Raw genomic sequence first — 27543 nt, forward strand, 5'->3', positions numbered from 1 at the left:
CTGCATATTAGCATGGATGCATGTTTCATCATTTTATCATGTGAAAGTACCTTAAATGGCATTCATGTCTCTGTTGCTTCTTGATACTCATGGCTCTTATGCTCGCTTTCTTCTAGTTATATTTGTTGGGCCTTGTGGCTCATGTTTGCTTGCATCATTCCAGGTAAGGGTAAGGCTAAAGTAGAGGGCGAGCCAAGTGAATCAGGATCCATGGGGTAGCAGTGTGTACAGAACCGTCTCAATCAAAGGTCCCTAGGGGTGTTTTGTGTTGTATAATATTAAATTATGCTTGGCTTGTTTTAGATTGTACCCCTGAGCGGATATGGTGGGTTTATGGACCCTGATGTGGTGTAATATTGAGTTGCTCTTGTTTATGTGATCATGAGGACACTATTGTGTTTGTCTATGGGTAATAATGTATGAGAGTAGTTTTCCTTGTTAATATCAAGGAAGATGTGTAATGTTTTAATGGGTTTTAGCATTTATGTCATCTTTGTTGTTGGTCCCTGGCTAGGGGCGCCTACATACATTGTAAAAGTTTCTCTGAGCTTTATCTTGTACATTCGTTTATCTTGTTTAAAGCTTAAAAGGTTTGTACTTAAGCCCATAAAAAACATTTTTAAAAGGTTTCAGCTAATCTTTACAAAGCTGTGTATTTAGTTACAGTTTATCAATCAAAAAGCTGAGGTTATAGCTAATTCTGCAAAAAGCTATGAGGATTGTTAAAATCTTTAGTGAGAAGCCAAGGGGGTAGGGTAGGCTGGTTGAGCCGAACCACTACAAAATTTGTGTGCTACATTTTTTATTTTTACCTTTCATTTCAGCAAGTCAATTTTTTTTTTTTTCCCAACATTCAAAGTTTGTAGTCATAGCTATATATATTTTGATCTTGTAAAGTTCACTTTCATTTAAGTCATATTTGCATAATTATTTCTTAAAACTCCAAGAGTTAAAACTTTCAATAAAATCTTTTATAACTATCTTTCAAGAACTCTAAAAGGTCAAAAAGTTTTCTTTGCATAAAAAGACTAAAATTGAAAAAGTTTTTAAAACACCAAATTCATCCTCTCTTGGGTGTATATTATTTCTTACAGTTTCAATATATCAGTCTTGATGTCATCCATCTATGATGTGTCAATCTAATGGTACTAGACAAATGAATTTATGATGCTAACCCCTTAAAGTCAGTTGTGACTATACATCTATCAAATGGAACCTAAAGGCTTAAGTGTCGGTGGAAATTGTATGTCAATAGTAGCAGAGACATTTATGTGTCCATCTCACATATTGTTTGCTAACCCTCTTGTTGATCCATCCCGTCACCATCTACATCGACATGGACATCATCACCATGGGTGATAGGCGACTGTGATTGTTGTTGTGGTTATGGTGTGGCTAGCAATTGTATGATTGAATTGATATCATCTACAAATCGAGTGACTCACATCCACCTAAAAAATTGCCATAAAAAGGTGCTAACTGCCTAACATAGCTTATTATGCCCCCTCACATGTTGAGCCATCCAAGGCATCCAACATGATAAAGTGTTGCGTATATGCACACATAATACCATCATCTTATAAATAAAAATATATGTAAAAAACAAATAAACATATTAAAGAACTAGGAAGAATACAAATAAAAAAAAGTTAAGTGGAAATGTATTCGTATCATGGCATGAATAGATCTACACTTCGATTGGAATACCATTGATTAAGAATTGGAAATAGGAGACGGGAATCACCTCTTTACACGCATATATATACCATGTCATTGTTAGTGATATGCTCTAATGTTGGATTTGGATGACGTCTAACATATATAAGACTAGGTCCACCACGATTTGAGATGGAATTAGTCTCAGTGTAGAAACAGTTTCTACACTCCACCTGATATCAGGCTACAAGGTATGTTATATATTGTATTTCATATGATGAAATATCGTATTGCTTAAATACCCAAGGTGTGTATATTTATGACTTCCGTTATATATGTTTGTTGTGCCAAAATTTTTAAATTTACTTACATCTTCATACATTTATTCCAACAATCATTTATGGCCCAAAGTGTGATTCATGGAATGGGCTTGGGAGACTATGAACTATAGATGCATGACAGTCGTGCCACAAGTCTACCAATTTGCGGTGAAGGTGCTCCCAATTACAATAGTGCTTGTCTATCCTCGTTGTGTAAATGCCACTTCCATATCTATGGTGGGAGGGATGTCCTGCACCATACCAAACTGCCTCAAGCATTGAGATGAAATGTGTCATTAAACAATGTCAAAACAGATAAGTCTCACATTTACTCTTTAAATTTCCTCTCTCTCAAGGCAAATAGGAGGTAGGCAATAGAGAATGTCCGTATTATATGAGTCTTATATAATCTATCATACGTAATATAAACAAATGGATTACATATTGCTCCATTTGCTATTTAGAATTGAAATAAATGAAATCAATACAAACACATACCTGGTGCTCCCTCTGTGAGTCGAGCTAGTCATAGTATAATTGCAAAACATGTGTGCATGGATTCTCATTAGATGTAATCTTACCTTACCAGTAGGCTACAATAGGATCAATATTAGGGTAAACTTTTTTGTCCTCTAACTTCGTGGGTTGTCCCATGTGCAGCCTCTTTCAAAATCATATATGTAGTAGCAATAGAGGGTCACTGATATCCCCAATCTTATGGTGGTTAGCTTTACACCATGATTTGTAGATGTAAGTAAGAGTGGCTTTGTCCCAAATCAATTTACCATAGAGCTTGAAGTCTTAAAAAAGAAGTAGATAAATTAGTTGAACCTTTGCTGCTGACTTATTAGGTAGTAGTAATGCTCCAATGACCCACAAAATGTATACTTATGTATGTCTCTATACATCCTCCTCGATAGCATCATTAGGAAGAACAAAAAATTAATCCCATAGCCAAGTGAATCTCAACGATGAACCACTCAAGGCCTCTAGTGGGGGTACTTAATCGAGCAACTTTAGCATAACTCTAGTAACATAACTCCGAATACCTCTGGATACCCATAACTCTGGATACCTCTAGTTCATGGTCCTTGTGATTGAATGACCATTTACACGCAACCCCATGATAATAGTAACATCCTGTAATGTAACGATTGCCTCACCAATTACTAGGTGGAATGTGTGTGTCTTTTGCTACCATCTCTCAACTAGTGTTGTAATAAAGGCTAAGTCCAAATTCACCCCAACCTTTACTCGATGTATGTGGTCAAATCTAGCCATGTTAATTTATTGTAGAATTCGTGCATGGGGCACCTAGTAATGTGGTCGTAGGCTCCCTCACCCACACAAGCTCTGACCTGTGTTGATGTTGAAAATATAACACAGACCCATCGATTAAGCCAGGGTCATATGTATCATTAAGGGCATCCATAACCCTATAGAAAACACATTAAACATTGATTAGTAAACTTTAGCAAAGGAAATAAAATGTTCACTAAACATATGAATTTCTAGTGCAGTTATGAAAATACATAGAACACATTAGACACAAATACAATCTATATTGGGGGAGCAATAATACAAAACATGGGTATGAAAACAAGAGTATACATCAATAAGTTCCCTATAACCATCATGTGAGCATAATAATTTAGTAGAATATGTATTACAAAGCAAGATGAGTATCAAACTGCAAATGAAAATATCTAGAAGTTTGTCTACATGGGCATCTCTACCAATTGTTTTTTGCTTGACAAAGTTGCACCTAACTTGGGCTCCACCCTTACTAGCATTCATCTAATTATGGATCTTAGATAAATATGGGTAACTTTTATTGTCCATTCTCGTATTGGGGTATGACACCACCATGGGACCTTCGTGTGCAAGCTAATACATCTTATCCTAAATAACATCAACTTATAGATCTTTGAGTGGGTGTTAACATTTAAATATTTGTTCACATGACATTTTTAATCCATACACAAGTAATTAAACATTGCAATGACATAAGACCAAGGATATTTTTCTAATGACCACTTCTTACAAGAGCATGTATCCTTGTCTAAGTTAACCCTGTGCTTCCTAAAGTCCTTATCATTGTCAGTATTCCCTTGGGGTCTGGTCTGGTCGTGCGTGCTTCAAATAAAATTTTTACAGTGCTAACATTATTGACAATGTGGTAGTTAAACTTTGGCTCATAAGTGTTTACAATTGTTTATGGTCATGTGCCTTGTTAATCAAGCCATCTTAGAACTTATGAGAAAAAAATTTACCACACAATAATACACCATCTCAATGAGTGTGCTCATAGATAAGTTTCTTGGACCCTTAAGCACACTATTGAATGCCCTTGATAGGTTAATGTTCATGTGTCCTTAATGATGACCCTCGTCATGTTCCTTTAAACACTTTCGTATTAAGAATTGTCTAATCCATTCAAACATTTCAAAATGGTTCATCGCTAATAATTTCATGCATAAATCAAATTTCCATAATTGATCCTAAGTCATAGTTTGGTATAAAATTTATTTTACCTCCTTATTCTTGAAATGTTTCATGAAGGGGTTTGACAAGTAGTGTGTTGGCTAGCACCCGACCCTATGCCTGCCTCCTCCACGTGGTCAAACATATAATCTACCCCCAATCCTCATTCTCATATATAGGCTCATTGTCATCATCTGAGACTTCTAACATAGCATCCATATCCTTATGCTCGTCATTAGGGTCATCGTCAAGAATATTGTCTCGAGTTAACCATAACATGTCAACTGAAGAATCGTCTTCTTGGCATACCATCTCCTCTACACTATGGTATACATCAATGTCTTCATGACAATCTTTACTAGTATCAATTCTTATGCCACTCACATGTGGTGTAGATCCCTTAATACTTAAGGTAGGTGATCTACTATTGCACAAATCTATGGGATTGATATTTGAGGTACAAAGTAGCACATTATTTGCGGTGTGTGTTGTTGGACAACTCTCTACTTTGGTAATTCTTGACTTTCTTATAGGTTATCTTGCTTTCTTAGTCAAATAGATGAGTAGAAACTTTAAAGACATCTCATTGCAAACCTTAATAGCCATATCCAACAAATAATCATCATGTATTGTCATATCCTCAAAAGTTCCGTCAACTTGAGTTAATATTGACACCATCAAAACTTCTTCCAACTCCAAGTCAATCCCCACCTTGCCACATGATAATTGAAGTAGTTCTTCATACATCAATTCCCTCCTTATTTTAAGCATTTTCTAGTTTCCCCAAACATACATCATACCAAGTTAGGAAAAATGCTCCCATCATCGTTTCTAATAATGCACAACCCTTACCATTTGGGCATCATTCTGCATAAGAATTGAAGATGTTCAAAATTTATAATATATGTATAAATGAACACACACATATAAGTGGTCATATATATGTTCATCTAAATATGCATATATACATAAATGTGAATTTATACATGATACATGATATATGTACATACATATATATGTATATATAAATACACCCATATATATGTTCATCCAAATGTGTAATATGCATATATATAAACATGTATATAAATGCGAACACATATATGTTCATCCAAATATAGAAATATACATAAATGTGAATTTATGCATGATACATCATATGTGTGCATATATGTGAATTTATATGGCTAAATACATATTTTTGCCCCTATACTTTCATGTTTTGTTCACGTGGCTACCTGGAGCTTTTAGTTGTTTTAATTACACCTCTAAACTATACATCTTCGAGTTAATTGCACACCTTAGTTAGAGAGCAACATGCGAGCTAAAATACCCAAATTTCACCTCACGTCGTGTAAATTTTCCACCATCTCTGCCATAACTTCTTCCTTCAATAGTCGACGATGAGGAAGGGGAAGGTGCATAGGTTGTTGTCGGTGATGGTAAAAGGCAGAAAACAAAAGGTAAAGGCATCAACAGTGGCTGGAAGTGCATTGTCAATCGAGGAATGCAGAAGACGAATAGACGAAGTCATCAATGGTGGTAGAAGGTTGTCTGTTGGTCGAGGAAGATGGAAGGCGAAGAGGTGAAGTCGGTCACATTTTGCCTTCCCTGATCGACATACAACTTCTCCTCTTCACCTTCTGCCTTTCCCTACCAACAAACGACCTTTCACCACCGTCGATACCTTTCCCTAATCGACTATGCACCTTCTGCCACTGTCGATGCCTCCGCCTTCCACCATTGATGATGATGGCATTTGCCCATTCCCTTACCTTGTCGCCTGCCATTGAATGAAGAAGTTGTAGTAGAGACAATGCTTGGTTTGGACACGAGTGAGGAGTAATTTGGGTCTCTTAGCGCGTGTGAGTTTGACTCTCTAACTGAAATGTGCAACTGACTCGAAAATGTATAGTTTAGAGATGTAATTAAAACATTCAAATGTTCAGGTGGCCACATGAAAAAAAAAGAAGTGAAAGTACAAAGGCAAATATATATTTGGCCAAACTTATATAAATTAACACACCCAAATATACACACACATTAACATATGTATGTATGTTTACATTCTTTTTTCTATACATATATATGTATATACATATATGTTTATATACGCGTGCGCACACACGTGTACAAAAGATCATATACATAATGTACACAGTTATACATATCTATATATACGCTCATACACATATCAAACCTTAAACTAATCTAGATAACAATGGACCAAAAAATCAACAAATTGTTATATACTTGTCGAATCTTATGAGATTGACAAGATTGCTAGGGTTTGTTTGATGGTCGGTCACCTGTTATCTTTTGCTATTTGCTAGTTCCTATAGTCACCTTTGATCACACAGAGTTGGTCGCCATTGTCTATGAAGATTGATGCTCAATTCTAAGGTTTGAGAAGTTAGGAAGAGAATGAAGGTCGTACGTTGTACCTTAAGAGAATAACCAAATGACATTGCTTAGGCCTGACCCAAAAATGCTTGTATGGTGTGCATTTTTAGTGAGGAAATAAAAATGCTTTTGTGAAGAGCATCTCTATTCAAAACAAAGAAGAGTTATTTTAATTGGATTCTTTTAAGTATAAGAAGAATATTTCTTTCAAAACTAAGAAAACGTTAAATCCTCTTCTTAATAGCATTTTTCTCCCCAACCATGCACACCCCATGCTCCCATGGCATACTTACATGGGTGGCTATTCTTTTGTTAAATAACTTTGGTCAATACTATTTCGATAATATTTTTTAAAATAATATTATTTAAATAAAAATTCCTTATAAATTTAAGTTCATCAACAAAAGCAAATTACTAATTTACACATGAAAATAATTTTCCCAATTTAAGGAGCTTAATTATCACGTGTTGTGGACGAGCAGAATGGTTAGCATGCACCGGCTTCTGTAACTTCACGCCACGCCCCACACGCGCAAACCATTGGTTTTCTCCAACCATGGTCCCCTCGATAACTCTCTGATTTTCGCCGATTGTTTCAGGTTAAACCTCCGGCACCAATCTCGCCGCTATCTGCCCCACCGATTGCCAGGATCGAATCGGAGAGAGAAAAGAGACGGTCGTTGACGATTCGATTCGCGCTTCTGGATGGGGAAGAAGAGGAAGTCCGTGGCCACGAGCCTCGACGAGGTCGATCGCACGATGTACTCCACGTTCTGCAGCGCCGCGAACTCGCTCTCTCAGTTGTACACGCAGGCCATGAACCAGCAGAAACTCACCTTTCAAGCCGGTGAACGCCATGGACTGGTACTTTTTTGTTTTTTGTTTTCTATTTTCTTTCCCTTAAAATCGATCAATAGTTATGTAGGGAAGAAGCGTACATAGAAGATGTGGGTTTGTTTCGTAAAAAGATGTTTTTGGCTCTAATAGTTCTCTAATTAATTTCTTAATGCCACCAAATTGTGATGTGTTTTATGATAGATCTATTCGATTTAAAATTTTTTATTTGTTTGCTTGTTAGGTTGCTACTCGATGGACTGACTACGTTGCGCTTGTTTTGTTTAGTTTTATTTAATCTTGGATAGTGCTCTTTGAAGTGAATTGCTTGGTGCTATTGGGTGTTTCCTTTGTAGAAGGAATACTGTATTCCTTTGCGTTATTATGTTCTTTGTGTTGAATAATTGAAGGTGCCATTAGTTTATAGTTTGAGGGTGAGCCAAACGTCTCCTTGCTTATTGAGCAGTAGGTCTGGACCTTTTTGTTTGGTGGTAGAATAAATAGTAAGCGATACAAACATTATCTAAGCTTAAAACTGTTTACTACCATATTTTTATGTTCATTATGCAAGCGCTGTTATGTAATGTGGTTTGAGTTTTTAACTCTCTAGACCTGGGGTGTGTTTCCATTGTTCTTGTCTAAACTGTTTTCCAGTCTGATGATTATGACACCTTCAAAACTGCAGTAAGGTGCTGGATTGTTTATGATATATTTGAGTGGAACCCTTGTCAAAATTGAAAAGGTTAAAAGAAGAAAATAGCTGGAAGATACTGCCTTTAACAGTAATGATGTTATTCCTTGGATGGGTTAGTCAAGGTATTGTTATTGATCAAAATAAAGAAGTAATGTTGTACCCCCTTTTGGGTAGCATGACTGGCCAAGAACCTTGAGCCAAGCCCTAAGAGATCATGAAGCCTAAATTCCAAAATCTTCATAATCATGTAAACAACTAATAACATTTTATAATGCTAAAATATCCGGATTGATAGAAAGTTTCAAATTGAGATTTTGTATATTTTTGCATAGAATGAAGATAACGAAAATTGATAGATAGGTAGGCTATTTAAAGACCAATCAGCTGAACTCAGGGATTCTCCCAGATCTTGATAGATAGGTAGGCTATTTAAAGACCAATCAGCTGAACTCAGGGATTTTCCCAGATCAAACAAAACTATAAAAAAAAAGCTACAAAAAACCTTTAAAAGCCCAAGCTGTTGAAGAAGCCCCATTGAGTGCACAAGGGGCCAATGCTGTAGGTGAAGGTGTAGGAGTGGGGCTTGAAGAACGGGCTTGCTGCAGCCTCCATGAGTTAGCACTGGTGAATTACAAGACACATTTAATATAGATTCAGCATCTTGGAACAGTTTACAAGCATACAAAAAGTTATGGTCATAGACCTTTCAAAAATACAACAATCACAAGTTTTAAATCTACTAAGTGGGGTTGGTTACATGAATTCTAGAACTCTTTCTTACCTATCTTTGTCCATGACCATATCCTCTTAAGGTCATTATATCATGCTGCTTCAATCTTATTATGCATAATCTTGTTTTTTATTTTATCTTTTTTGTATGGTTTCACATCTACCGTGATATCATCACCTTAATTACACTAATATTTTGCACCTATTTCTCACCCAAGATTGCCTATGAAAGTTGTAAAATGAATCCCCCATATTCTCAGGCACTAGGAGGCCTCTACACAACCTCAATAAGCACTCATTTGCCTTAACAATATCACAAGAATAAGGTTTAAAAAATTCAACCAATGTCCGCAGATTCGACAAAGATGAAGCAATAAAACTTGGAAATAAAAGTAATAAAAGAGATTACAACCTTCTAAAGAACCAAGGTAGGCTTGGTTCTTTTGGATATGAGGTATCAGCACTTTGAAGATGAATTCTTGTTCTCATTCAGTGAATCTTGAAGTCTTTTTGAGTATATGCAATATTGCAGTAAGTGTTATTGAAGATGATTGAAACATAATGAGAATTGCTTGAGACAGTTTTTAGTTCTAGTTCTTCAAAAAACCTTTGAAAATAAGTTTATACATTTGAAGTTGACTCTATAAGGAAATTTTGGTTAGGGCGCGCTTCCCAAATCAGTCTCATGGATTGAATAGATGTAGCGTGTAAAATAGAATGCAGAAGAGATCAATTGTTCCTTTGAATAGTTGGCTTTTAGTGCCTTAGCATGTGCATGAGTGAGAAAGCTTTCTTGGAAGGTTGGCTATGAGGTTCAAAGAGTCAACTTGTGATTGATTGTTGATTCTAGTGACTCAAATGCTTCAACCAGTGATATGAGCGGTTGATTGATGGATTGCTACTCCTCCTAGTCTTCTGAGGTACATCTTGGGACAAAAACCTGTCATGACCTTAGGAGCAATAAAGGGGTATTATTGTAATAGGGTATAATAGTTAGTTAGAGATATTTTACAAGTTGTTAGAAGCACATGGGTGCTGTTAGGATATTGTAAGAGGAGAGAATTTTATGCTTGAATTGTTAATGAAACTCTCAGTCTCTCTCTAAGAATTCTCTCAAATCTCCCTCTCGTTTATCTCTTTTGCTCTCCCTCAATTCTCTCTTATTTCTCCCCCCATTCTTCTTCAATTTTCCCTCTATATATTCTGTTCTTGACCTTAATTCAATCAAATTCTTCCGATTGCCAATTTCAGCCCGTTATGAACCCTGGGTTCATGACAAAACCAAAGAACATTATTTATTGATTGATCTTCCAAATGGTCGACTATTTGACGACTTTTGAAAATATTGTAATTTGGGGAGAGGATAATATTGTATGGGCAAGTATGTAATTAGAAGAGGATAATATTGTAATTGGGGGAGAGGGTGCATTTGTAATTAGCCTCCAAGTGGCACATTGCCACTTGGTGACTCACAACAGGGAGGTAGTTACAAGGAGCGTTGGTTGTAACCAACACCCCTATGAATAAGAAACTTCTAGCGATGATGGAGATTATGTGAGGTTTATGCCACAAATCCTTTCCCTCCATTTTTCAATCTCTCTTTCTCCCTTTCTTTGCCTTTCTTTTCTCTCTAGCTTCCTTTCTTCCTGCCACATTCATTCTTCTTCCTCAATTTGGAAGAATTCCCTCGTCAGATCACCCTGATCTGACATTTGATATTAGAGCCGACGACCTGTTAGAGTTGATAGGATGGCTGAAGGTATGCGAGCGAAGCAGACAGAATCGAGGTTGGACGCCATGGAAGTGGGGATACATTAGAACCAAGAGTAGGTTGAGGATCGCCTGGACATTCTGGAATTAGGCATCCAGAACACTCAAGAAGAGGTCAACCAGAGCTGATCGGAGTGTACGACCAGCCTGGAGAGGGTCGTTGGCAGAATTTGAGTGGAATTTGTTGGTTATACACGTGGAAGCACCTAATGTCTTGTTGTGATTGTTATGGTTGCTGTATTGCTAAGTGTTATGGTTGTTGTATTGCTGTATTACATTTGATTGTGTGTTTTAGTTGTTGTTGTTAGTTGGTAGCCAGTAGCCTTTGCATTAGTACTTAAGTTGTGAGGTAGTTCTTTTCTGATATGTTATGAGCTGTATAGATAACAACTCACTGTTGTTGTAATCTTTATCTTTCATTCTTGATTCTTAATACATTCTCTTGAGGTATTCTTTTTCTCCTCGTGTCCTGTTTGTTCTCTTTACCTAGGGTTTCATTACATGGTATCAGAGCCAATCATTTGTCCTGATGGCCTCGAATCAAGATCGCAATTCGTTCTCCTCTCCCTCTCCTCGTCCTTATCCTCTGCTTCTCAGGCCGATTTCGTAGCAGTAGCTAAGGCCTTCAGCTTTATTCCTATAAAGCTTGACTCCAGTAATTACATATTCTGGAAGGCTCAAATACTCACCACAGTGAGGGCGTTCGACTTGGTCTTGTTCCTCAACAAGGTGCCACCTCCACCAAAGAGTTTGCCTGATTCGGATGGAGGCGAGTCCGTTGTCAATCCTGAGTACCTAAGTTGGATGCATTCGGATCAGCTCTTGCTCGGATGGTTGTTCTCTACAATTGGCGTAGAGGTGTTGGCATAGGTGATTCACTGTGAATCATCTGCCGATGTATGACTTTCTTTAGAGAATCTTTATGCTCGCCGAACGATAGCTAAGTCCTTTCAATTGAAATAAAAATTACGGTTAATTAAGAAGGATGATCTCTCTATAGATGATTATATTCTTAAGATCAAGACAATCAGTCATGCTTTGGCAGCAATAGGCGAGCCACTAACTGATAAGGACTTATTACTTGCCATATTAAATGGACTAGATTAGGAATACAAGACTGTTGTGAGTCTAGTGACTTAGCAAATGGACGAGATTGATTTGGAAAAACTTCAATACTTACTCTTAATGCATGAACAAAGGCTGTATGTTAAGAATTCATCGTCTATGGTTACTTTTGATTCACTGAATTCTGATATGCAGGCACATGTTGCAAATATTGCTAATGTTCCTACACGGAATAGTACTGGTTTTGGTAATAGCAGTAGAGGAGGTAACACTACGAGAGGGACTAGTTACATGAATAGAGGAGGACGAGGTCGAGGATGAGTATCTAACATACGCGTTTACTGTCATCTCTGTGGGAAACTAGGACACTTTGTGGATAGGTGTTTCCATCGGTTTGACAGAAACTTTCAGCGAGTTCCTAACCAGAGCTTTGGTGGTTTTGGTCGGTCCAATGGTGATAATTAGCTTAATTCAAGGGCTTATATGGTTGCCTTTAGTGACTCTAATGTAATGGCGTCTACATGAGTGAGACTGGTTCTATATTAGGTTCTCCCTATGGACATCCTCCTAAACCTTCTTCTTCTGATAATCTTGTTGCTCAGTCTTCCTTTTCATATCCCTCTTGGTTTGTTGACTCCGGGGCAACCAATCATATTACCTCTAATATGAGCAACTTGTCTCTGCATACTCCTTATAATGGTGGGGACAGAGTTATCGTAGGATGGTAAGAAACTGCCTATTACTCATGTTGTTACTAGTCGTTTATGTACTCATCTTAAACCTACTACCTTTCTTTCCATTCCTAATGTTCTCCATGTACCTAGTATGAAGAAAAATTTACTTAGTGTCTCTCAATTAACTCGAGGCCATAATACTATGGATGAATTTCACTCAGATGTTTGCATGATTAAGGACAAAGCTACATGACAAGTGTTGCTTCGGGGACACCTTAAGGCTCCAGCAGTTGCTACCAGCATCTTGGCCTGCTACTAACAGTGTTTCAGCCCAACCTCTAGCGTCCTTACTTGTTTCTTTCGCTATGTTTTCTTTCAGTACATGTAATACTAGAAAAACATGTAATAGACAGAACTCATTTAGTCATGAGGTGTCCAATGTCGTAAACATAGCTCAAAGCACCAATGTTTGTCAGGAATGGCATAATAAATTGGGCCATCCTTCTTTCCATGTTCTCAATCGTGTGTTGAATAAAATTAGTGTATCATGTTCTTCTTCTGATTTGGTTTTTTGTGATTCTTGTAAGATTGGCAAGCTTAGCCAACTTCCTATCTCCAGTCTTGATATCACAATTACTACACCATTAGAATTGGTTTATTCTGATCTTTGGGGGCCTGCACCTGATATTTCTGTTCAAGGGTTTAGGTACTACTTCATCTTTGTGGATGCATACACTAGATACACTTGGATTTATCCCTTAAAACTCAAATCTGATGCCCTATTTGTTTTCACTACCTTTCATAAATTTGCTAAAATTCAATTTTAATTTAAGCTTAGAGCCCTACAAACAGACAATGGAGGTGAATTTAAAGCCTTCCTGCCTTACCTTCATGCTAATGACATCTAGCCTAGGTTTACCTGCCCCCACATTCATCAACAAAATGGTGTGGCCGAGCGAAAGCATAGACACGTGGAAGAGATGGGATTAACCTTGTTGTCTCATGCCTAAATGCCCCTGAAATTCTGGGTAGAAGCCTTTTAGACTTTTGTTCACTTGATAAATCTGCTACTAGCTACATCAATTAAGTTTTCAGTTCCTTTTGAATTGCTCTATCACAAGACACCTAACTATCAGACTGTGCAACCCTTTAGTTGTGCTTGCTTTCCTTACCTTCGTCCTTACAACAAACACAAATTTGCCTTTCATTCTACCAAGTGTGTCTTCATTGGTTATACCCAAGCTGGCTACAAGTGTTTGCATCCATCAGGGAGAGTGTATATATCTCGTCATGTGAAGTTCAATGCTAATGACTTTCCATTTCTTCTCTTGTTTCCTACTCCTACCATGTCTAAGTATCTATGTCCTTCCTTGGGTTCTTCTACTAGTTTTCTTCGCTCTGCAGTTTCTGCTTCTTCTTCTTCAAAGTGTCCTCGGACAATACAATCTTCTGTAGCTCCAACATTGACTGACTCTCAGTCAATTTCTTTAGACCCTTCAACCACACCTACATCTCCACCTTCTTCAGTCCCACATTTGTTTATTCCTTCCTCTAGTCCTGTTTCCAACCTTCTTAAGCCTAAAGCTGTCCCAACTCCTTCTATCCATCCTATGCTTACCTGATTAAAGGCCAAACAACTTGTAAACTTTTCCCCTCATGTTCTAGTGATTAACCTAGAACCTACCTCACTTTATGAGGCACTCTTAGATTCACGATGGGTTAAGGCCATGGAGGAGGAGTTCATTGCCCTGCAATGGAATCATACTTGGACCTTGGTTCCCTTCATCACACATGAATTTAGTAGGCTGCAAGTGGGTTTACCGAGTTAAATATAATGTTGATGGCTCTATCATAAAATATAAGGCTCTGTTGGTGGCCAAGGGGTTTCATCAAACCCCTGGTGTGGACTATGAAGAAACCTTAAGTCTAGTGATTAAGGCATCCACAATTTGTGTCCTATTCTCTTTGGTCGTTACTTATGGTTGGGACATTCAACAGGTGGATGTAAATAATGTCTTTCTTAATGGGGACCTAACTGAAACAGTGTACATGGCTCAACCTGAGGGCTTTATTGATCAGTGGTTTCCTCATCATATCTGTCGGCTAAATAAGTCTCTTTATGGGCTTAAGCAAGCCCCCAGGGCTTGGTACTCTAAGTTGAGAATAGCCTTACAAAATTGGGGTTTCGTGAGGTCTACTTTTGATGCCTCGTTGTTTATTAAACGGACAACCAGTTATGTGTTTTTTGTTTTGGTTTATGTTGATGATATCCTCCTCACAGGCTCAGATTCCACAGCTCTTAACTCTCATATTCGTAATTTGGACACTCAATTTACTCTTAAGACCCTAGGCTCAGTGAATAATTTCCTAGGGTTTGAAGCCTATAGAGATACCAGTGGTTTGTATCTCACTCGGTCCATATATGTGGTTGGTCTGTTGAAGAAGGCTGCCATGCCAAATTGCAAGCCATGTAGCACCACTATGGCTGCTGGTGTTTCATTAACTGATGATGGGGAGTCATTTCCTAATCTTGCCCTATATCGGACTTTAGTTGGCTCACTACAATATCTAACATACACACGCAGACATAGCCTTTACAGTCAATAAATTGAGCCAGTTTTTGTCTAATCTTAAGATCCAACACTGGTTGGCTTGCAAAAGGTTGTTGTGGTACCTCAAAGGTACTATCGGTATGGGGCTGGTTTTTACACCCTCATTAGATGACTTGACTCTAGCAATGTTCACTGACACCAACCATGCTTGCTGCAAGGCCACTAGGCGCTCCACCAGTGGCTTTTGTGTCTACTTTGGCTAGAATCTTATTATTTGGGGATCCAAGAAGCAGTCGGTTGTTGCTCGCTCTGTTGGTGAGGCAGAATATCGGGCTGTTGCCCTTGGAGTAACTGAACTCATGTGGCTGAAATTTCTATTCTCTGAGCTGGGGTATCCTTGTTTGTCTACTCCTATTGTTTGGAGAGATAATCTTGCTACCAAGGGCATGGCTGAAAATCTGATTTTCCATTCTAGAACTAAACATGTGGAGATTGATGTTAACTTTGTGCGTGAAAAGGTTGAAAAGGGTGACGCGGAAATTAGATATGTTCCTACCTCCGATCAAGTGGCTGACATGCTCACTAAAGGGCTACCTAAGGCTCGGTTTGAGTTCTTATGTGCTAAGCTTGGTATTCAGATGTCCCTTGTGTGTACCAGTTCCTCTACGGCTACTTTGGCATTTGTGGAGTCTGATTTGAAGGGGCGTGTGGAAGCACTAGTTAAGACCAAATTCCTGATGCCTACGGAGTCTGATTTGAAAGGGAGTGTGGAAGCACCTAATGTCTTGTTGTGATTGTTATGGTTGTTGTATTGCTATATTACATTTGACTGTGTGTTTTAGTTGTTATTGTTTGTTGGTACCTAGTAGCCTTTGCATTAGTACCTAAGTTGTGAGGCGGTTCTTTTCTGTTATGTTATGAGCTATATATATAACAACTCATTGTTGTTGTAATCTTTATCTTTCATTCTTGATTCTTAATACATTCTCTCAAGGTATTCTTCTTCTCCTCGTGTCCTGTTTGTTCTCTGTACCTAGGGGTTCATTACAATATGACCAACATAGATCAGACTGTTAGCGGGATTGGAGAGGAGTTTGCTGGGTTTAGCCAGCAATTGAGTGCTACCTTGAGCATTTTTGCTTAACAACCTCATGCTAGCCTACTGACCAATTTTCCCCTGAGGGCCTCCTTGGCACCAATTCTGATGACATCGAGGGCAAGGCAAAGGCCTCACGATCAAGGAGAAACAGGTGATAGGGTGGAGACGGAAGATGATGACATAACCCGCGGAATGGGAGGTAACCACCCCAATCCTCTAGGACTAAGAGTGGACATACCCTTGATCGAACGAGACCGACCTCATTGGTGGATTAGGAGATGCGAGAAGGTCTTCTATGAATATAGAGTAGTGGAGGGGGACAAGGTGAATATGGCCACGACCTACCTTGATGATGTCGTCGACTCCTGGTTCTAGAATTGGAGCAGGGGAAGAGAAGAACTAAGTTGGTCGGGGTTTGTGCATGACATTTGCAATCGGTTTGGGCAGAAGATGAGGATCAACGTCATGGAGGAATTCAACAAGTTAAAGCAGGTTGGTAGAGTAGTACTTGGTGAAGTTCGAAGAACTGAGGTCGTTGTTGTCTCTAGCCCACCCCTCCTTGGATGAGGCATACTTCGTATCTAGCTTCATCAGTGGGCTAGATGAACAGATCTGCCTCACGGTCAAGATGTTGTACCCAACAAGCTTACTTGCATGAGATGGCCTTGGAGGCCTTTGCCAAGAGGCACTAGTTATCCCCTAAAGGAAGTAGGGAAGAAGGTTTGTATGGGGCTGGGAGTAAGGGTAGCAATTCCGTATGGCAAAGAAGTGGGAGGCCTCAGGCTGCTCTAGTCCCGACTGAAGCCCTAACCATCGATCATAAGCGACAGATGGGACTATGCTTTCGTTGTGGGGAGAAGTTTGACCCTAGACACCAATGCAAGGCGGATGCTACTCACAATGGAGGGCCAAGGGGAGGAGGAAATTGAGAATGAAGGAGTGGAGGAACAGGAGGAGCAGATGGAAGGGGATGAAGGTGGAGAAATATCAATGCATGCGCTACAAGGTCATGCATCGGGTAGAGTGTTAAAGGTAAGGGGGACAGTAGGGAAGAGGAATCTTGTGGTGCTCATCGATAGTGGTAGCATTCACAATTTCCTTGATGAGGAGACAACATTGGCCCTGCAGTGTGAGATGCAAAAGACTACCCCTCTATCAGTCATGATTGTCAATGGAAGTAGGATGGTGAGTTAGTACAAGTGCAGTGAATTTTGGTGGATGATGGCAGGACAAGAATTTGCAGTGGACCTGAGGGTCCTGAGGCTTGGGGGATGCCACATTGTGTTGGGTGTGGACTGGGTGCGAACGGTGAGCTCCCTCGTGTTTGATTTTAACACATTGGCAATTACCTTTGATAAGGGAGGCTAGAGAATTACTTTGGAAGGGTGTCAGGAAACAAGGGAGTGCAAGGCAATGACCGGGAAGAGGTTGCAGAAACTGCTGGAAAAAGGGGGAACTTCAATAGGGCAGTAGAGAGGGCCAATGACCAAGGAGAGGGCCAAGAAGGCCTCAGGCTAAAGAAAGGAGGCCAGCCAAAAGCCAAATCCTCAGAGATCCGCATCACACAGGTACACTCATTAGACCTTATTCACTTATTGTTAATAGAGTTCGAGGATTTGTTTGCCACATCCACTAGCCTACCCCTACTGATTCCTTGATTACTCCATACACCTCAAACCCAATGTTGAACCTGTTAACCTAAGGGTCTACCGATAGTCGCTTGTCCAAAAAGCAAAAATTGAGAAACTAATTAGGGACACGTTGGACAAATCCCTTATCCAATCGAGTCAAAGCCCCTTTGTTTCCCCAATGCTCCTAGTTAAGAAAAAAGACGGCTCCTGGAGGTTCTGTGTGGATTACCGTGAACTATCTGACCATAAAGAATAAATTCCCAATTCCAATCATTGAAGACCTCCTAGATGAATTGATAGGAGCAACCATTTTCTCAAAACTAGACCTTACCTCGGGATACCACTAGATTCGAATGAATCCCACAGACTGCCACAAAACAACCTTTCGAACACACCAAGGACACTATGAGTTCTTGGTAATGCCATTTGGGCTTACTAATGCCTCTGCCACCTTCCAAGCCTTAATGAACCACATTTTTGCCCCTTACCATCGAAAATTTGTATTGGTCTTTTTTGATGACATATTAATCTATAGCTCAAACCTAAACCAACACATAACCCACCTCAGGCAAGTATTTAAAATCCTCAAAAGCTATCATCAACTCTATGTGAAAAGATCCAAGTGCACCTTTGCAGAGGCAAAGGTGGAGTGCCTAGGCCACATTATAACAGGACAATGAGTTAGCACAGACCCCTAGAAAGTGGAAGCTATAAAGCATTGGCCTAGGCCTAAGACACCAAAGGAGTTGAGAGGATTCTTAGGCCTCATGGGATATTACAGGAGGTTCATTAGAGGCTATGGGGTGATAAGTAAGCCTCTTACAACCTTGCTGAAGAAGAATAATTTCCATTGGGGTCCAGAGGCAGATGAGGCTTTTGAGAAGCTGAAGTTGGCCATGACTCAATCCCTAGTGCTGGCCCTCTCGGGCTATTCCAAGGAGTTTGTGTTGGAGACGGATGTCTGTGACATGGGAATATGTGATAAGGAGTTGTTGGTGGTATTGATGGCTGTGGACAAGTGGAGGTACTACCTAGAAGGCAGGAGATTCACTATACGGACAGACCATGAAAGCTTAAAGTTCTTATCCTAGCAAAGAGCCCACAACCAGTTGTAGCGAAAGGGGATTACCAAATTGATGGGATATGACTATGTCATTTAGTTCAAGAAGGGGAAGGAAAACTTAGTAGCAGATGCCCTGTTATTTGAGTTTTGCATTGAGTGGTTGGAAAGATTAGAAGGTCTCGGACTTCCCATTTAGAATTATATGTGTGGTAGTGGCAGTTAGGTAAATTAGGCTAACTAAATGTTATATTAAGTGAGGGGTAGTTAAGGAAATGTCCCGGTTATGTCCTCTGTAACTCACGCCCTTATGTCTATAAATAAGAGACGTGGGGTAATCTGCCAGACACTTGTGATTGATCATTCTCATTGATATGTGCGAGAACTGTATTGTGAGAGAAAGGCTAGAGAAAGTATCCTTGTAATCTCATAGTGAGGGTTCTTGTAGGTCAAAGTGGGAAGAGGGATTGTGCGAGTGATAATCTTGTATTGTTTTCATCAAGATTTAGTGGATTGCTCTCTCTGATTGAAGGCTGGATGTAGGATAATTCATGCAGTCTGAACTAGGATAAAATTGCTAGTGTTCTTGTGGTTTGATTGTTCCATCTCCTTTTTCAATTATGTCTCTATTTAATATTCTGGTTATAGCTTATATCAAGAAGAGTGTGTGTGTTATATTGGACCTAAAATTAGTGTTCCAGTTTTAACATGCCCTATCAAGAAGGGAGGATATCGTGAGCTGTCATACCATTTCAACTTTGGTACTGGAATGGGTGCAAGGAATAACTAACAGCTATGAGAGCACAACATGGATCAAGGAAAAGATAACTAGGTTGACCGTGCAACCCCAAGGGGAGGCTGGCTATTCCTTTAAAGGGGGATTGTTGAGATATCAGGGCAGAGTGGTTATAGGAGAAGATGATCAGTTGATAGGGAAAATCCTGCAAGCCCTACATGATTCACTAATAGGAGGACACTCGGGCCTAAACATGACATACCATAGGGTAAGGCAACTATTTTATTGGCTAGGCTTAAAGAAGGATGTAACTAAATATGTGTTGCAGTGCATCACTTGTCAGAGGTGCAAGTATGAGCAGGTACCCCATCCTAGCCTTATCTAGTCGTTGGAAATTCCCTCCCAAGCCTAGAATAGATATCCATGGACTTCATCGAGGCCTTGCCTAGGTTTGAGGGGTTTGATATTATTTTGGTGGTGGTAGATAGGCTAACCAAGTGCAACCACTTTATCCTCCTAGCACATCCTTTTTCTGGCATAGAGGTGGCAAGGAAGCTCATGGATGGAGTTTTAAGGTACACAAGCTACCTAATTCTACGGTCTTAGATTGGGACAAGATCTTTACCAGCTAATTTTGGAAAACTTTGTGCTAATGGCTGGAAATAGGGCTGCAAATGTCATCTGCTTACCATCTAGAGATTGACGGACACAGAACGCGTGAATCAATGTCTGAAAACATACCTTAGGTGCCTATGTTTTACAAAGCCCAGGAGTTGGAGCCATTGGTTATCACTGGCTCAATGGTGGTATAACACCAATTTCCACACCGCCCACAGAAGGACTCCATTTGAGGCGTTGTTCGGGTACCCTCCCCTTATCATTCCGACAGTGATGCACTACACCCCTGCTGAAACTTTAGTTGACCTCTACTTCCAAGCAAGGTAGGAGGCATTGCAAGTCTTAAATAAGGAGTTAAGTATGGTACAACAGAGGATGAAGCAGGGGGTTGACCGATGCTGCACTGACAAAAACTTCGAGGAAGGGGAGGATGTGTATCTAAAGGTCAAGTGATTTCAACAACATCTATTTCATGAGGGGCCTACCACTAAGATCAGCCCCAAGTACTGTAGCCCTTTTCGAATCATGGCCAAGGTGGGACCAGTAGCCTATTGACTGCAACTTCCAGAAGGAGTAGGTCTGCATCTGGTATTCCATGTGTCACTCCTGAAAAAGGCAGTGGGAGCTAGTAAAGTAGTCAGCAGTGAGGCCCCTGAATTGAAGGAAGATCAGGTGGTAGAAGTGGAGCCTAAGGCAGTGTTGGATAGAAGAGTAATCTACAAGGATTCCCAGTCGCTCACACAAGTGTTAATGTAGTGGACTCACCTGCACTCCAACAATGCAACCTGGGAGTACTTATTGGATCTCCTGCAACAATATCCTAAGGTGGCTAGCCTTCTTTGATTTCTTGGAGATAAGAAATAATTCAAGGGAAGGGGAGGGGAGGGGAGTGTCATAGCCCAAGGGCAAGTATGTAATTAGAAGAGGATAATATTATAATTGGGGAGAGGGTGCATTTGTAATTAGCCTCCAAGTGGCACATGGCCACTTGGTGACTCATGACAAGGATGTAGTTAGAAGGAGCGTTGGTTGTAACCAATCCCCCTAAAAATAAGAAACTTCTAGCGAGGACGGGGAGTATGTGAGGTTTATGCCACAAATCCTTTCCCTCCATTTTTCAATCTCTCTCTCTCTCCCTCTCTGTCTTTCTTTTCTCTCTCTCTCTTCTCCGATCTCTAGCTTCCTTTCTTCCCCCCGCATTCATTCTTCTTCCTCAATTTGGAAGAATTCCCTCATCAAATCACCCTGATCTGACACCCTCAATAAGAGCAATTCCAACCTTGTTACAAATAATCTGATTTTTATTTTTATATTTTCTTGTAAGACTTCACATCCATCTTAGCATCCTTATTTCTATTGCACTCATATTTTACACATGTTGGTGTTTTACTATCTAACATTTTGTCCCATATAACAAAGCTGGTCTTATAATTTTTTTTTTTTTAGCTTTACTGGAATCTTACTATCACATAAAAGACCAGATCCACTTTTCCATTTTAACCATCTTCCCTTAATCAATGGGTGATCTTCCTCATTAATCTCCCCGTCTTTTTGAGTGATTGATCCAAGATATCTTAATTGATATTTTCTTGGTTTTATTTGATCTTCTAGTTTTATCATAACATCCATGCTTACATTTTTACTAAACTTATATTCCATATATTTGATTCCTACTCTTCTCAACCTAAAACCTTTAAATTTTAAAGTGTGCCTCTCAAGCTTAGTATTTATGCCTTTTTTTATATCATCCACCAACACAATGTAATTTGCAAATAGCATACATTAGGGAACCTTTGGTTGGACTTGTTTGGTGAATTCATCCATTACTAGGCAAATAGGTAAGGACTTAATGTAGATTCTTGATGTAATCCATTGTACTTGAAAATCCTCCATATCTTCTCCGCATGTTTTTGCTCCATGATACACGTCTTCTATCTTTGATAACTTGTATACAAGCAATTCAAACTCCTCCTCTAAAACTCTCCATGAGACTTCTCTAGGAACTTTGTTGGAAGCTTTTTTTGGGATTTTCTAGATGTTCTCCAAATTTTCAAACATCAAATTTCCTTATTTCTGAAAGCATCCAGGAAATTCAAAATAATTAAAATTTCATATTCACCACCTCAAACCCCTTTTGGAAATTTCTCACATTTTAGAAATTTCCCTCTATTTAGGAGGGTTGTGTTAGGTAGCTGACAGCCAACGTAAAACTTAGTCAGATCCAAAACATGAACTTTAGACAAATTATGAAAAATCGTTTGGGTGTGGGCGTAACCCTTCATAGCGACGCGCTACACTGCCCCCGTGTAGTGACAAGTGAGCTAGGGCCGCTGCATCGGCGCCCGGATGTAGTGATAAATGAGCAAGGGTTCCCGCATTTGCTTGGACGGATGTGGGTAAAGAAGATAGTCCAAAATCAAAATCAAAACCAAAATCAAAATAAAAAATAAAATCAAATTCAAAGTCAAGGCCAAAAACAAAATCAAATCCAAAGTCAAGGCCAAAAACAAAATCATAGATTAAGAATTGGGTCATGGAACATAGGAACATTAACAGGCAAAGCTATGGAAGTGGTGGATGTGATGATTAGGAGAAAAATTAATATTATGTGCCTTCAAGAGACGAGATGGGTAGGGAAAAAAGCAAAAACTTTATCAGAAGCTGGATATAAAATATGGTACACAGGAACTGATCGAGCAAAAAATGGAGTGAGAATTATTATGGATAAAAACTTAATAGATGAGGTAGTGGATGTAAAGAGAATGGGGGATAGGATTATTATGGTGAAGATTAGTCTAGGAAGAATGACTATGAATATCTTTAGTACATATGCACCACAAGCGGGGTTAGGTGATGAGATAAAAGCAAAATTCTGGGAGGACCTAGAGGGACTCATACAAATGATACCAAGAGGAGAGAAAGTGATTATAGGAGGTGACTTAAATGGGCACGTGGGTAGAGACGAAAATAGATATAGAGAGGTACACGGAGGGTATGGATTCGGGGAAATTAATAATGAGGGTAAATCTATCCTAGATTTTGCTATGGCATATGGGCTCATTATAACCAATACTAGGTTCAAAAAACGGGACGAACACTTAATCACATATAAAAATATCACCTCAAGCACCCAAATAGATTACTTCCTCATGAGACAAGAGGATCGGTTATGTTGTAGGAATTGTAAGGTGATACCGGGAGAGTGTTTGACTACTCAACATAGACTTCTAGTACTTGACGTTCAAGTAAGAAATTAGAAGAGAAAAAATCACATAAAACAAAATCCAAGAATTAGGTGGTGGAATTTAAAAGGGGAGAAACAACTAATCTTCAAAGAAAAATTAAGGGGTAGAAGGGAATGAAATGGAGAAAGACAGACAAACCAAATGTGGAAAGAAATGGCTAATGCTCTGAGAAGCACGACAAAGGTAGTCCTTGGAGAGACAAATGGTAGAGCCCCTAACCTTAAGGAGTCTTGGTGGTGGAATGAAGAGGTACAATTGAAAATTAAAAATAAGAAAACTTGCTATAAGGCGGTATATCAATGCAACAATGAAGAAAATCAAAAAAATTATAAAGAAGCAAAAAAGGTAGCAAAAAGAGCTGTTAGTGAAGCAAGGTCAAAAGCATATGAGAATCTATATAAACGACTTGATACAAAAGATGGAGAAAGGGATATATATAAATTAGCTAAAGCAAGAGAAAGAAAAACACGGGATTTAAATCAAGTGAAATGCATAAAAGATGACAATCAAAATGTTTTAGTAAATGAGGGAGCGATTAAGGAGAGATGGAAGGAGTATTTCACAAAATTATTCAATGATGGTGGTGACACAAGAGTTAGGTTGGGACATCTTAGTAACTTCGAAGGGAATGTGAGCTACACATTCTATCGACGCATAAGTTCAAATGAAATAAGGCAAGCTTTAAAAAAGATGAAAAATAATAAGGCAGTGAGACCAGATAATATACCAATAGAAGCATGGAAATGCATGGGAGAAGAGGGCATATCCTGGCTAACGCAACTATTTAACGCCATCCTTAAATCAAAAAAGATGCCAGATGAGTGGAGGAAGAGTACTTTGGTTCCTATATACAAGAACAAAGGAGATGTTCAAAACTGTGAAAATTATAGAGGAATTAAATTAATGAGTCATACCATGAAACTCTGGGAGAGAGTAATAGAGCAGAGGCTCAGAAAGGAAACAAAGGTGTCAGAAAATCAGTTTGGTTTCATGTCTGGTAGGTCAACAATGGAAGCTATATATTTATTGAGGCGTCTAATGGAAAGGTATCGAGATCATCAGAAGGACCTACATATGATGTTTATAGATCTAGAAAAGGCCTATGATAGGGTCCCTAGAGAAGTATTATGGAGGATTTTAGAGAAGAAAGGAGTCAAAATAGTCTATATACAAGCCCTTAAGGACATGTATCATGGTGTAGAGACAAGGGTCAGAATATGCGGAGGGGATACTGAACCATTTATAACTACAATAGGACTGTATCAAGGTTCTGCACTAAGTCCATACTTATTTGCCTTAGTAATGGATGAACTCACTAAAGATATTCAGACAGATGTGCCATGGTGTATGCTATTTGTAGACGACATAGTGTTGGTGGATGAAACAAAAGAAGGAGTGAACACTAAGCTTGAGTTGTGGAGAAACAATTTAGAATCTAAGGGATTTAAATTAAGTAGAAAGAAAACAGAATATATGGAATGCAAATTTAGTAAAAATGCAAGAGTGGATGATGTTATAATAAAATTAGAAGACCAAATCTTACAAAGAAAAGACCATTTTCGATATTTGGGATCAGTGATTCAAAAAGATGGAGAAATCCACGAGGATGTCGCACATAGATGTCAGGTCCCGAGGGACTGACTTAGGAATTTAGAGAGTGGAAGGGAGAAAACAGAAAGAATAAGGGAGGAGTAAGGAAGTAGAGAGAGAGAATTCAATGGAATAGTGATAATATTTCTCAATGCCATTAGCAGAAGGGAGAGAATCCTTATATAGCTGGGATTCTCTCTCACAAGCTGTAACAGATTACAGCTATAGGGAATGTACAAGTTTGAATAGCAGCAACAAACTTTGTACTACTCCCTCAGCAGCTAACTAACTCTTGCCTAACTCGTCCCTCACTTACATTTTATTACAAAATCACCCTTATACCCCCACGGTACATGACATTACCCCGCCCATCAAAACATTTCTTGTCCACAAGAAATATGGAGAAGGCTGGCCACTCGCGGAAACTGGTTCAGAATGTCCGGCAGATACTCCCACGTGTTATCTTCGAAGTGATGATCAGTCCATTTGATGAGGACTTGAGTAATTGGCGCACCTTGTCTGTAAATTACTCTTTTATCCAGTATAGCTATAGGTTCTCGGAGAGGAGCTTCAATGTGGGGAAGGTTTGGTAGGATAGAGCTTGCTGGTTGTGCCCCTATTGCTTTCTTGAGAAGGGAGACATGAAAAACTGGGTGTATATTGGATCCCTCTGGTAATTGCAAACGGTAAGCTACTGATCCTATTCTTCCAATCACTGGAAAAGGTCCATAGAACTTTGGATGCAATTTAGAGCTGGGATTGGGAAGTAGTGACCTTAGGTGTCCTGGTTTCAGCTTAAGATACACAACATCACCAACATGGAATTCTCTTTCACTCCTCCTTTTGTCAGCAAATTGTTTCATCCGATTTTGAGAAGTAGCCAACTCTTCCTTAATCTCCTGCAAAGCTTGCTGCCGTTGCTGTAAGTATACGTCTAGGGATGCCACTGTTGAGTGATCAGCCAATGCTGGTAGAAGTGGGGGTTTGTAACCATAAAGGGCTTCAAATGGGGACCGTTTGATGGCTGAATGGTGGCTGGAATTATACCACCATTGGGCTAGTGGAAGCCATTTGTGCCAGGTCTTGGGTTGAAGGAAACAAACACACCGGAGATACATTTCTAAACACTGATTAACCCTTTCGGTTTGTCCATCAGATTCTGGGTGGTATGCACTAGACATCTTCAGTTTTACTCCCAGCAACCCCATCAATTCCTTCCACAGCCGGCTAGTAAAGATTTTATCTCGGTTAGAAACTATGGCTTTGGGTGTTCCATGCAGTTTCAGTACTTGGTCTAGGAATATTTTGGCAACCTCCTGGGCAGTATATGGATGAATCAGTCCCATAAAGTGCCCATATTTGGTAAAATGATCCACAACTACCATGATGCAGTCTCGGCCTTCTGATTTTGGCAATCCTTCTATAAAATCCATTGAAATATCTTCCCATGGCCCCCTAGGAATATTTAGGGGTTGAAGTAATCCAGGTGGCGCTACATTTTCTAGTTTGCACCGCCTACAAGTGTCACACCTAATCACAAACTCCATAACATCTTGCTTGAGTCCTGGCCACCGAAAGAGTTGCTTAACTCGATGATAAGTGTTCACAATACCCGAGTGTCCCCCTAGAGGAGAGGCGTGGAGTGCCTCTATAATTCTCTTTTTTAGAGCTTCCTCTTCCCCAATCACCAACTTCCCTTGGTGTCTAATCATCCCATTACTCAAAGTGTAGCCTGGTTTAGATAAAGGATCCACGGCCAGCTGCTGTAAAAGTTCGCGGGTTTTATCACTTGAGAGATAACTAGCAGCGATTTCTTGGCACCATTCTGGAACAATGGTTGAAATGGCTGCTGTACTTCCCTCTTCAAGACATCTGGATAGAGCATCGGCTGCAAGATTTTCTTTCCCCTTCCTATATTAGATTACATAATTCAAACCCATGAGCTTAGTCATCCCTTTGCGTTGTAGTTGAGTATGCAGCTTTTGTTGTAACAAGAATTTGAGGCTCTCATGGTCAGTCTTGATTACAAAGCTTCCTCCCTCAAGATAATGTCGCCATCTTTCCATCGCCATTAGCACTACCAATAGTTCTTTCTCATATATGCTCAATCCGAGATGTCTTGGAGCAAGGGCTTGACTGAGGAAGGCTATGGGTCTGTCGTCCTGAACCAGGACTGCTCCAACCCCATTGTTGCTGGCATCAGTTTCTAAAATGAACAGTTTGTTAAAATCAGGTAATCCTAGAGTGGGTACTTCACCCATAGCCTGCTTAAGTTTGCAGAAAGCCTCCTCAGCCGTATCATCCCACTTGAATCCATCTTTCTTCAGTAGGTTAGTGAGAGGCCGACTGATTATACCATAACCTTTAACGAACCGGCGATAGT

General features: G+C 39.5%; 1 protein-coding gene across 2 annotated transcripts in view; it reads left to right on the top strand.

The window, feature by feature from the left end:
* The first annotated feature begins 7350 nt into the window (after nucleotides 1–7350).
* The window catches only part of LOC127799637 (uncharacterized), a 43372-nt gene continuing 23179 nt past the window's right edge, over nucleotides 7351–27543 (top strand). For both annotated transcript variants that reach the window (XR_008022655.1, XM_052333845.1), the window contains exon 1: nucleotides 7351–7727. Coding sequence is in view for 1 of the 2 variants with exons in the window: in XM_052333845.1 (XP_052189805.1) it covers nucleotides 7569–7727 (159 nt within the window). In the remaining variant the exon portion in view is untranslated. The remainder of the gene's footprint in view (nucleotides 7728–27543) is intronic.

This window comes from Diospyros lotus, chromosome 4 (assembly GCF_014633365.1).
Source record: "Diospyros lotus cultivar Yz01 chromosome 4, ASM1463336v1, whole genome shotgun sequence".
Lineage (NCBI taxonomy): Eukaryota > Viridiplantae > Streptophyta > Magnoliopsida > Ericales > Ebenaceae > Diospyros > Diospyros lotus.